Source organism: Colletes gigas, unplaced genomic scaffold, assembly GCF_013123115.1.
Source record: "Colletes gigas isolate AHSC1104 unplaced genomic scaffold, ASM1312311v1 Colletes_gigas_Sc00055, whole genome shotgun sequence".
NCBI lineage: Eukaryota > Metazoa > Arthropoda > Insecta > Hymenoptera > Colletidae > Colletes > Colletes gigas.
The window spans coordinates 550,525-562,810 of record NW_025106684.1 but is presented as its reverse complement, the minus strand read 5'-3'; the positions used below and the strand labels follow the sequence as shown (position 1 = coordinate 562,810).

At 37.8% G+C, this 12,286-nt stretch overlaps 1 protein-coding gene across 2 annotated transcripts in view; it reads left to right on the top strand.

Moving 5' to 3' along the window:
• The first annotated feature begins 1,740 nt into the window (after window positions 1-1,740).
• LOC122403503 (alpha,alpha-trehalose-phosphate synthase [UDP-forming]) overlaps window positions 1,741-12,286 on the top strand; it is a 46,691-nt gene continuing 36,145 nt past the window's right edge. The window contains exons 1-2 of one of the 2 annotated variants that reach the window (XM_043407054.1): window positions 1,741-1,764; window positions 4,283-4,365. In XM_043407054.1, coding sequence (XP_043262989.1) covers window positions 1,741-1,764; window positions 4,283-4,365 — 107 coding nt within the window. Of the gene's footprint in view, window positions 1,765-3,443; window positions 3,550-4,259; window positions 4,366-12,286 lie in introns of those variants that run through there. The other variant, XM_043407052.1, reaches the window with a different exon arrangement.

The following is a 12,286-nucleotide window of genomic DNA, read 5'->3' as shown; positions in this document are numbered from 1 at the left end:
ATAATTTTTTCAGAATGATTGGAAATTTTTTAATTTAATTTTTTAATAACTTTTTAACGAAGCCTCAGTCAAGAAATTGATATTCTTGATTTTCGTCTTATTTTGGTCTCCAGAATCTCTCATTACAATTTTTCCCTGGGGTCGCCGAACTTCCTGTATAAGTCATCTTTCGATAAATTGTCTTGGTCGCCCCCGTATACTGCTATCGTAAGTGTAAGACAGTATTGTTGATTTGTAGAACATATGGACCTTTGATTTTCGGACGTAGTACGCGGTTGTATGTCACGAATATTTACATTTTATAAATTCTTTGCCAGTACTGTATTCGGTATTAGTTGTTAATTATATACAAATTGTATACATTTGTAGTATGGTACGTGCAGTGTTTTTGTTAATTCGTGTTGCGTTGAGAGTTCTTAATGTATGAGTTTTGCTACTACGTTGTGTCCGTGTAATCTGTACCGACAATCACTTTGCATGCACTGGCAATGTGTTCAATTATTTCTTTTCCTCGATGGCAGTTTCCGCATGTGTTTTTCTCTATACTGAATAATTATTATTATTATTATCATTACCGTTATTATTGTTACTTTTGTTATTGTTGTCATCAATGTAGACAAATATACTTTACTATTTTATTTTAAATGTCTTTCAATATTATTATTCCTGATTATTTAAGTTACTCGTAATTATTACTATGTTACTTAATGTAGTTGGATTAACCCGCTTAAATAAAAAAAAAACAAACAGTAACCGTCTCTTGTTAGTTACACTTTGGATTATACAACCCGCTCCGAACAGGTTAACACGTTGATCGCCAGACAAAATACGTGAAATGTTTTACGAAGTCAACTTTTTGTGTCTAGATCCTTGGATGCTACTTAATTTCAAATTTGTCGTAGTACTTATTTTTAACAGTTCTGTTACTCGTACATGGACGACGTGGCGATCAACGTGTTACTCTTAGGATCGCTGTCGGCAACCCTCCCCCCAGGGTGATTTGTCACACTGTTGCAAGCGTTCCTCACGCTTTGAATTAACGATACGTAAGTTACTGAATAGCAATCTCACGATCTGTAGATTTTTGTTGCCATCGATCGTCAATCTGTTTTTTTTTTTTAGCGCGCGCTAATTTATAGTCGTCGATATTTCAAATCGCATTGTGTTTCGCGGGGGCGGTGGCGGTGAGCAACGCCGGTCAGTTCTTCCGAATACCCACCTTTGGTGTCTTCCTCTTGAGCTCTTTCTCTCGCAAGGGCGTAGAAAGTACTCACCCTGAAGCAGAATCTTAATCACAAAAATTCTGTAAACTGTATTTCCAAAAGGGCGCGAATCATCCTTTTGATTCGCGAAACGATCTTTTCACTCGTTTGCACGCGCCCTGTAGCGCGCAGCGAATTTAACAATACGAGGGTCGTTCAACAAGTCCTTAGAAGATCCAAGAGCTGGTGCTCGTGGCGTCGAAAACTTTTGTTTTTAGTAAGCATCATGACTCGCTAGACAGCCGCAAAATTTTCAGTTATATCCACCACGCGATTTCATTTTTATTGTCCATCGAGGCAAGAAACTTTTGCTTATTTAGAAAAATGAAGAGAAGTGAGTTTCAAAGTGGACAGAAAAGGAAAGGAAGTGTGGATGCACCACTACACATTAGAGACAAAGGAACAGTCAAAACAATGGGTTTTTGAAGGCGAAGACGGTGAAACCGGCCGGCAAGGTGATGGCCACAGTTTTTTTGGGATGCACGCGGAATCATCTGTACCGATTACTTGGAAAAAGAAAAAACAACAACTGGAGAGTATTATGCGTCCTTATTGCACCGGTTGAGCGAAGAAATCAAGAAAAAACGTCCTCATTTGAAAAATAAAAAGATCCTCTTCCATCAAGACAATGCACGGGTGCACACCTGTGCAGTTTCGATGGCCAAAATCATGGAATTAAAGTTCGAATTATTACAACATTCACCGTACTCACTGGATTTGGCCCCCAGTGACTCTCTTTTATTTCCATATTTTAAAAAATGGCTCGACGGACAACGGTTTACGTCGAACGAGGAGGTCACCGTCCAAACAGGTGCTTATTTTGAGGACCTTTCGAAATCCTACTTTTTAGATGGCTTAAAACAGTTGGAGAATCGATTGGAAAAGTGTATAGAGCTAAAAGATTATTATTATTCATTTGTTAACGGGATTAAACCCTTCGGTACAAAGATGTAATATGTAAGGAACTGCAGATGTGAATCGCTCAGTGAATTTAACAAAAATAAATTAATTTACAATGTGTTGCCAGGATAATTTTAAACTTTCTAATGATTGTTCAATTAAATTCGTTTTAGTGTTTACAAAATTTGCATTACCAATCATTCTATTTACACAATTCTGAGATCCAAACGTTGCGCGGTAACTTTCAGAGCAAAATAGAAAGTGATTTCTTAAACATCTAGATGGCACATACAAAGGAAACAATTGAGTAATCGTTGAACAGGAAATACGACCTTTGATTGGCTTACTCACAAACATAATATCTGCGATTCTTCTTCTACTATGCAGTGTCTGAAGATTAGTATTAATAAGTAAGTCATCATAATTATGTGATTCAAGAGACACGGGACTCCCACTATGCCTAGCAACAAGACGAAGAAATTTCTGTTGAACTCTTTTAATAAGGAGACCAAATTATGCTGCCATATTCTAGAGTAGGTCTCGTCAAAGCACAGTATAAAATTTTAAGTGTATCAGTTTCACTAAAGTATCTGGAAACCTTACGAATAAATCCTAGAGACCAGAGACTTATGTTGAAAAATAAAAAAGAAATCTATCTAAAATAATTTGTTTTTCCATTTTTTTTTTTTCTAAGGACTTATCGAACGACCCTCGTAACAATCGTATCGTCAATACCGTTGTCACGTTTGCAAGCTCGAGCGCCGTGAAGGCGCGGGAGGGGGTGACGATACAATTGTGTTCTCTTTTATTTTCATCGGGTGTTTACTTAGCAGATGTCCTTTCCGCGTTTCGCACCGACGAAGACACGAAAGAACGAAAAAACCAGTCACGGTTCGTCAGACTGCTCGTCGTCGATTCGTGGCGAGAGGGTGGAAATCTCAGGCGAAGTGGCCAGACGATGGACGAAAGAGTCAATAATAGAAATAGATCCGATCGCGTGCGCGTTGGCGACGGTGTCCTTTCGGTTGTATCTGGCCCCGCGAATGCGCCCGCGTACGTGTTGACAGTATGACGCGTACAGCTGTCCAGCGTCGCTGACAGCGTGCACCGGTGGCCGTGTGACATTACCGCGTTATCCGGGAATTACTAGTAAACGGGCGAGATGATAACCCTGATCGTCTGTCACGACACGCGACGACACGCCGCGGCCGGGCCGTAGACGCGACAAGCGACGGAAGAGGACGACCGTGTGTTTACGCCGCGACGAGAGCGACGGGCGGGTGGCGAGAGGCGGGCATGCACGAGGAGCAACCGTTGGGTGGCCAAAAGGTCGCGGCCCCGTCATTGATACGGTCGCGGAGAGAGCGCACTTTGGACCAATTCCTCGGTACGGCTAACACGAATAAACTCGGGGGAACGCGGCGTTGTTACTTCAGTGCTACTTCGGCCACGCACCGCGGCACACTTACACACTGATTGATCGATCGAAACCACTCTCTCTCTCTCTTCTGTTCGTCGGAAGACGCCTGCCTTTCTCTCTCTTCCGCTTCCACTTTTATTTTCTTTCTCCGCCTGTACTCTCGTGCTTATACCCGTTTTTCTTTCGATTCTTTTTCTTTTTCTTTTTCTTTTTCTCCTCTTTTCTATTGTTCTCCGTTCGACGTGTACTTCCGCGTCGCTCGAACCGGACGAGGCGAACGGGAGCCGATCGAAAACGTACCATATTCCCCGTGGTTTTCGCGCGAATAGAACGCGTTCGTTACTCGGAGAACAACGGGCGTGCGAACCCTGAGAGCCAAACGAGATCGAACGACGCGACGGTGTCTTCCCGCGACGCTCGCGCTCAGAGAGACTAGCCCCAGCCGACCCTGTTTCGCGGTACCCCGTCACTTCGGTTTCGCACACACACGTGATCGCACGTGACACACGCGACACGGTTTCGAGGCAGCAGTTGCTGAACCGCGCTGGCCTGCGGAGCGTACAGACCGACAAAGAGAGAGACGGTCGCGGAGTCGCGCGACGCCACCGATCGCCGGTGGTCCTTTTTTTTCCGTGGAACGTCGAACAGCTGATCAGAGAACGTCGAAATGTCTACAGAACCGGGCAGCTTCTCCTCCAACGGAAGCATGATCGTGGTGAGCAACAGGTTGCCGTTCGTGCTGAAGCGGAACGAGGTAACCGGTCAGCTGGAACGCAAGTCGAGGTTAGTACTCCGTCAAGTCGAGGGAGGGGATTGACATTACGGTAATCCCGTTATCAAAGTATCGATCTTTCGTTATTGTTGCATTTTCTTGAAAGGACTTTAAAATTACTGTCGTGAGAAGATCGTCGTGACATTTCAAATATTGCCAATGTCACGGAACTTTGAACCGAGATTTACGCGCGAAACTTCGTCCCTTCGAATATGGAATTTAAGATATACGAATATCGATTGTACGTATCTTCATATCGAAATCCGCCATGTTGAGGGGTTACTTTAAAATACGACGATTCTTTTAACTATTTGCGGAACAGGATTTCAGATAATAAAACAGATCCATGTTTGCATAGAAATTTCATTGTGTTTTAAATTAAACAAAATTGGTATATTTTTATTAATAAAGGCATCGCATAATGTAAAAACATGAAAAAAAAAAAAATAGTAACAGTTCTCGCAATAAACCTTCTGCTTGCAACGATTGATGAACCTGTATTGGCACGTTGAATGTTGCCAACACAAGTGAATACATTTGTAACATTTGTTGAAGATATTACCAACTACTTTTACGTAAATAAGACAAAATACAGGGTGTTCGGCCACCCCTGGGAAAAATTTTAATGGGGGATTCTAGAGGCCGAAATAAGACGAAAATCAAGAATACCAATTTGTTGATGAAGGCTTCGTTAAAAAGTTATTAACAATTAAATTCAAAAATTTCAAATCGTTCTGGAAAAATTACCTTCAGTTGCGGGGTTCAATTACAATCATTTTTGGTGAATAGACATACCCCCGAAATCCTACCCACTTTTTAGAAAAAAATTCGAAAAGGTGTGAAATTTTTGACGGGAAAGAAAAATTTCAAATCGTTCTGGAAAAATTATTTTCAGTTACGGGGGCCAATTACAATCATTTTTGGTGAATAGATATAACCCCGAAATCCTACCCACTTTCTAGAAAAAAATTCGAGGTCGAAATTTTTCGACGGAAAAAAAAAATTTCAAATCGTTTCGGAAAAATTATTTTCTGTTGCAGGGGACAATTACAATCATTTTTGGTGAATAGACATACCCTCGAAATCCTGCGCATTTTCGAGAAAAAAATTCGGTACGGTCGGAACTTTAAACGGTAATAACTTTTTAACGAAGCCTCCATCAACAAATTGGTATTCCTGATTTTTGTCTTATTTTGACCTCTAGAATCCCCCATTAAAATTTTTCCCAGGGTTGGCCGAATACCCTGTATAAGCTTATGCGCATGAAGCTATTGCAATGTTTCAAGGTGGGACTAAAAATGTCCCACCATGCATTACGGTGCATCAAAAAGGTGGGACACTTTTAATCCCAGCGTTCCCCAAAGAGTTGATTAGGATGTATATTGATTACATCCATCAAATTCAACATGGATTGTTAATAATAATATTCATGAGTTCTGCGAATCTAGCGTTGAACGTGAGTTTCGATTAGATTGTACCAGAGATTGGCAACATTCGTCATTTTTATTCGCCCATCGTAAAATATTTAAATCTATGATTAAAATTTGTATCTTCATCTAACGATTAATGGATATCGGTGTTTATCTTCTATTCATTATTCGACGTTTTTATCAAGATAACAACGTTACATTGACTGATAGCTTTCTTTAAGATGTCTTGTTCAGATTGTAAATATACGGTATAAAATATATCGAGAAAAATCGTCTACACGGATACAACACGAACGTTTTTCTTGTTACTTGTTCTTCTTACATACTTACGAACTTTTTACTTCGTAAATTAAGTTTATTTGTATGTAGCTGGACAAATGTATTCGCGATTTATTTACGATCATAAATTACAATCTGAAATATGATTCCCGTCGAAGTATCACATCATTATCATTAGCATGGTACGAGAGAAAAACAAAAATTTGAAAAAAAAACCATTGATGGGTTAATAAATGAGGAATCGATGTCCAAAGATTCTTGATGTTTAAACGTCCCGAAGCAGACTGTTTGTTCAATAAAAAGAGAGAAAACAATTTCTTCAACGAGGTCATCCAAAAAATGTATCAAGAAGCGGTCGATCCCAGAAAACAACAGTCAAGATAGATTCGTTGTTTATCGGTTACAGATGAAAGAAAAACTTTTGTTGATAAATATACGAAAATTGTTCAAGTTGGTAAACTAGATGCGAGTGAATGCAAACCATTCGTCTTCGTTTATCATGTAATCTTCGTGGACAGCGTGACGTTAAGAAACCATTAGTATCTAAAGAAAACAGGAAGACCCGACTTTGGTTTGCACAGGATCGTTTACATTGGACCGCGTTTGATTGAGCAAAAATAGTTTTTAACAATGAAAGTAAGTTTCAATTAAAGCGAAAAAGATTTGATGCCCATTACCAATTTCCCTCTGTTAAATATGGTCGATGTAACAATTTGGGATTCTTTTCCTGAAATTATGGACATAAGTGCAGATTCAAATTCAATCGAACACCTGTGAACCTAGAAGAATTAAAAGATAGAAAAGAATTATTTGAAATATTGCAACGCGTAGTGGCCAAAGTGTTAGTTTAGAAAAAAATTCGAAAACTTTTCGAATCCATACCAAAACGAATGCAAACAGTCAAGCTATTGAGTTTTATATTAATATCGTCCTAATGCTTTTGTTACATTTAAATTTGTTCGAAACTAATGATGGATATAGTTTTTTACTCTACTCCATTAATAATTATTTTTTCTCTGTCTGACGCCACGCAATTTATAGAGTAATATTGCACTACGCGAATGTTTCTTACGCGCTTCCTTTTTTTACAGTTAATTGCTCTGCGTTCGATAACTGCACGGAGATATAAAGATTGTCCCTGAATCATGTTTACGATACGAAGGAAATCCGTCCTTTCACCAATTGAATGTGTTTTCGTGGTAACAGTTTTATTAATCTTTTTCAAACGGTCATTTCAACTCAACAAAACAAAGATGTAAATTGTCGAAGATAAAGTTATTTCAGCGGAGCCTCCTTCTCACTGTTCCGTTTATCTAAAATGAACAAATCGAAAACCATTTTAAAAACTATCAAATAACTACGCTCAATGTTTTACACGCATCATCAGGTGTTCGTCTATTCGTTATTAAAAGTTTTCACGATAGCACTGCTGTTAACAAATGATCTATACGATACGAAATCTTAATCAATACTAAAATAATCTATTCTAAAAATTCCTGTCAAAAACTTTGAATTTCATCCAATTCTCTTGAACTCTCCAATACAATTGCGACGATTTTATCGCGTTCAATTGTCGTTGTCTATCGTGATCTGGAACGCTATGATCATCGTATACATTATAGTTCACAAGTTGTTCAAATTCCGGGATAGTCTCTTTAGCTTCGTAGTATAGTAATAATAATAAACAGCAGAGATAGGAAAAATGTTTATCAGTTTATCTACGATGTTTATTCGATCGAACAGTTACGTTTTGATTTATTCGTAGTGAAATGTGTCATTCTTTGTTCGAAATTTAGCGGGATAAGAATTGTATCGGTCGTCGAAGTGCTAACTGGACTTCGGAGCATCTGCTTTGGTTTTGTCGGTTTTGTTTGAGCGTATCTTTTGTCGCTGGATCCGCGCTAGATTTACGAAAAAGATCGCAGCGCTGGCAAAAGACTCGCGGGATCAGCGAAGTCGACGGCATTCTTCTATATGAATATTCGATTGTTCCATAATTTATTCCGTTGCGTAAACAAGTCGATAGAAATATCCGCGGAGGACGCAGCGAGGCGATACAAGGGGAATACAAAACCTCGTGGATTCTCTTATTTTCGCGATTTCCGTTTTACTTGATACCACTTCGTTGACGTTCACCAGAATCACTTTGCTCGCGTTTACCGGAAATATTTCTCGAGAATTTGCTGATCGATGGCCTATTGTTTATCTGGTAATATCGAATAAATAACAATTTACTCCAGTATGTGTTGAAACAACATTTCTAAAACGATATGATTCTCTATAGATTTTAAAAGCCACTCACGATGCACACGAGCTCGCGAGAATGAGGTTTGTAAATCAGTAATGTTAGAAACTTGTGTTAGCTCTATATTGACTGTACCTTTCAGACAAAATCAGTTTTTCAAAACAAGCGAAATTGAGTTGTATCACTTTTATATTGTCAGAGTTATTGACAATATTCCATTATTTTACCATCCCTTTTACAAAAATTTATTTTGTGTAATACCAATAAAAAAACTGACAAAGCTAATTTCAACGTTAATAAGTAACGAAAGGTAGTGAAAAATATCTTTATTGAAAAAACTTGGAGGCATTAATGGTATTGCAAAAGAGTAGTTCGATTAAAAGTTATTGTTAACCGTATCTTAGAACATTCACAGCCATTGACGTAATTTTACGTAATTTTTAAATCTAGAGCTAGTTGCTGCTGACGTAATTTTACGCCAGTTTCTATTTATGGAGAGGCAGATGACTTTATCATGCCTATTTATAATTGCAATAATTATTTAACAGTGCATTTGTTTTAAGTTCATCAAAGTGGGCGTTCGGATGATCAAATAAATTAGTTTAGTTTTTAAATTAGTTTTTAAAATACACGTGGTCTCGTCCAAAACAATGACAAGCACACGTGTCATTAGTTTGATCATTATTTAAATTGAATTAATTAAATTGATTAAATTGAATTTGAAATTTCGTCTACTTGAGTTTGTAACGTCTAAATTTATTTCAATTTCAAACAATAAGCGAGTACAAGCACGATGTTATAAAGAAATTCGTTCATTTTAATTCCCATTTTAATTAAACAGAATCCTGTGACAAGCACCTGGATATACATTTGAGTAAATTTTAGGTCGCATGGCTACGAAAGTGTTAATAGTCGACGAGCATTGATATTGCAATCCTCGTGTTTATTTATGGTTCGCGAAAAAATAGTACACGATTACACATCGCGAGCTGTTCATCGTCGGAAAATTTGTTACTGTATAGCGCGTCGACGATGTCGAAATTTTTCGTAAGATCACGCTCGTAAAACGATCGTCGATATTCTACGTCGGTTCAATCATTCAGATTATGTTTCTAAATGCTCGTTATACTATACTTTCCAAGAGCAGTTCCATTTCCAAATTACCATTCGCGATCGTGCTTACTTTTTATTACAAGTAATTGAAATTAAATTGAAATTAAAATTAACATCGATCGAACTTAAGTACGAGAACTTAGTACAACTACGATATCTATTATACATTTGTACATTTTGTGCATAAAGTTAAGAACGCGAACGCCTTCGAGTAAACAAGTCTTCAAACGTTTGTTTGGTAACATCTTTCCCCCCCGTTTTACGAATCAATTGTGTTTACATCCGCAATTGGAATGTTTTCAACTGATGAAACCTTGTCTCTTGTTTACCGAGACTCTTGCAACAATCTGATATCTCTGTAATGATTTACAATTCGGAATACAACATGTTCTCGATCCGCGACATTGGTTGTCGTGAAAATTTATTACTTTCCTTATCGCGCGCGACGATTCGATTCTGTCGTGAATTTGACAACAATCGTAATCGTAATGTTAAACGAAATGTTGCCACGTTATCCGAGCGAAACGATATCTGTTGTCAGTATATCGATCACGTGTCTTTTTAACAAGGTTTTATCTGTCGTTGTCGCATAAATAGCAATCTTATCCGATATACATCCGATTATGTCTTTACGCGTTAAACAAAGTTTTCTTTTCGAGATACGATCGACGGGGATAAAAGATAAAATGTAAATTACTCATGGTGATGTAAATATTATCAATGCATCGATCTTGTTACTTTATAGCCTTCAACTCGTACGTCCTTCGAGCGTTTCATCATTTTTTTAATTTTCATACACGCCTTGCCATCCCTGATAAGAAATGTCCCAGAGTCACCTCCCCCTCCCCCCGTGATCTCGATGAAATTTCGCGTGCTTACAGCGCCTGTCAAAAATATGTTATATGGAAAGTTTTTAAATAAATTCGATACGGTTTTCGATGGAAAATGACGTCGGTAAACAAGATCGGTAAATATTTTCAAACTGTTTGAAAATACGGTATAATAAGTTGTGCTTTTTATCGTTTATTTATCATGTTTTTATAATACAACAAATATTCATTTCACGTCGATAAAATAACTTCGAACCGTATCGTTCACGTGAGAAATTCTAAATAATCGTTGTTTACGGACACATTGTTACTCGTGGTATTGCTTCAAAGCCACAATGACACATATTGGCGAAAGGATGAAATCACTCTTTGAACGTACTAATATACGTGTATGTGACCCAAGAGTCATACGGAGCTACAGAGGGTTAAACGTTTATCGATAATTTATTGTACAATCGCGGGGACATCCCCGGTCGATTTCGACGAATAAAAAAAATTATTTCCTTTCGGATCGGTCTAATCTAATCGCGTTCGTGAAATACGTAGTTCGTTGGAAAAATTTGGTTTAATTATTGCCGGGTGACTCGTTTCTCTTTGCTTCGTTCCCGATGGCTCGGTGAATGCTACGCGATTCCGTTTGCCAGTGAATAAGATTAAAGACCCGTGCTTTGTAAACAGACACTAAAGATACTCGCCGCGAACCGAATCGAGGAGTTTAAATTTCTTTTTATTTTACAATCGTATCGTATCCGCGGTGCACGTAAACCGACACACGAAACAAAAACAGAATGCAACAAACAAGTCGATTCGTAGATAAACCGGTGTTCGACGTCGGGGGACGAACAAAATTTATTGCACAAAGTGTACAAATTAATTATATTATTTGTGATTTGTTGTTTGGTATGTTACGTCCCACGTCACCGATATTTAAATTCTTTTAAAAAGTTTCGTTTCAGTTTCGATAGCAAAACTCTACTCGATATAAAAGATAGTAATTTTTAATCGTAGCTCGATCGATATATTCGCCTTGATCCTTCTATAAACGCAATTTTATTCATTTTTATTGTGTCGTGAATTGTCCACAGATTTAATCTAAATGGAAAATAACAATGACTGATAATCTCGAAGGAAGAGAACGCAAAATTGTGGTCGAAACAAAGCCATTTCACATTACTGGAGTGGAAACTTTAAACAAAGAAGAAAGAAAATTAATTTATTATTCTTTATTTCACTCGTTCGTATTTTAAAGTCACGCAAGCAGAAAATATTGCTGGGAGAACGAGAGATCAGTTTCGTAAGGGATTGTAGATCGTATTGGGTCAGACGTTTCAGCCAGCCATAAACTTTCCATTTACGTCGTTTGATATTTCCGTTATTAAATATTATATACAGTAAAGTTATCGCACATGTTTCACTATCAACAAGAAATTCTACCATGAAAGTTTACTCTTTTGTAAATTCTGTAACGATTGTCTAATCAAATTGTTTTATTAATATAAAACATTATAACGATTCATTTTCTTTTTTTGTTTTTTTGCTGAAGTACAGACGAATGTGTTATAACAACAGTAATATTTATTAGAAACAAAAGTTTAACTTTAATCGAGTCCTCCTTTGACGATAACTTGTTGAAACAAGAATTTTTAGTTCGTTCTTCTGCACCTTTTCTTTCGTAATGAGTTTTTTTTTTTAAATATCGTGAGCCTGCTCTTATTCTACTTACCGCCAGTAAGTAGAATAAGAACAGCCTAATAAGCCTATAAAGACAGTGCAACACTGTCCATAACTCGAGACCGATCGTTCCTTCAATGCAACATTTTTCCTCAGTTTAATTGTCGAGTGGAGAATACACTGGGACACTGTAATTGCGTGGTCTGCAAACGTCGAATATATTAGCATTTCATATTCACTAGCTCGGCAAGCGAACTAGGCGACGAATAACGAATACACGGAGCACGAATAAATTTTTATCGGTGTTTTTATCGAACGTGTGTCGTGATCGTTTGCCCTTTAAATTTTACGTAAATAAATAACT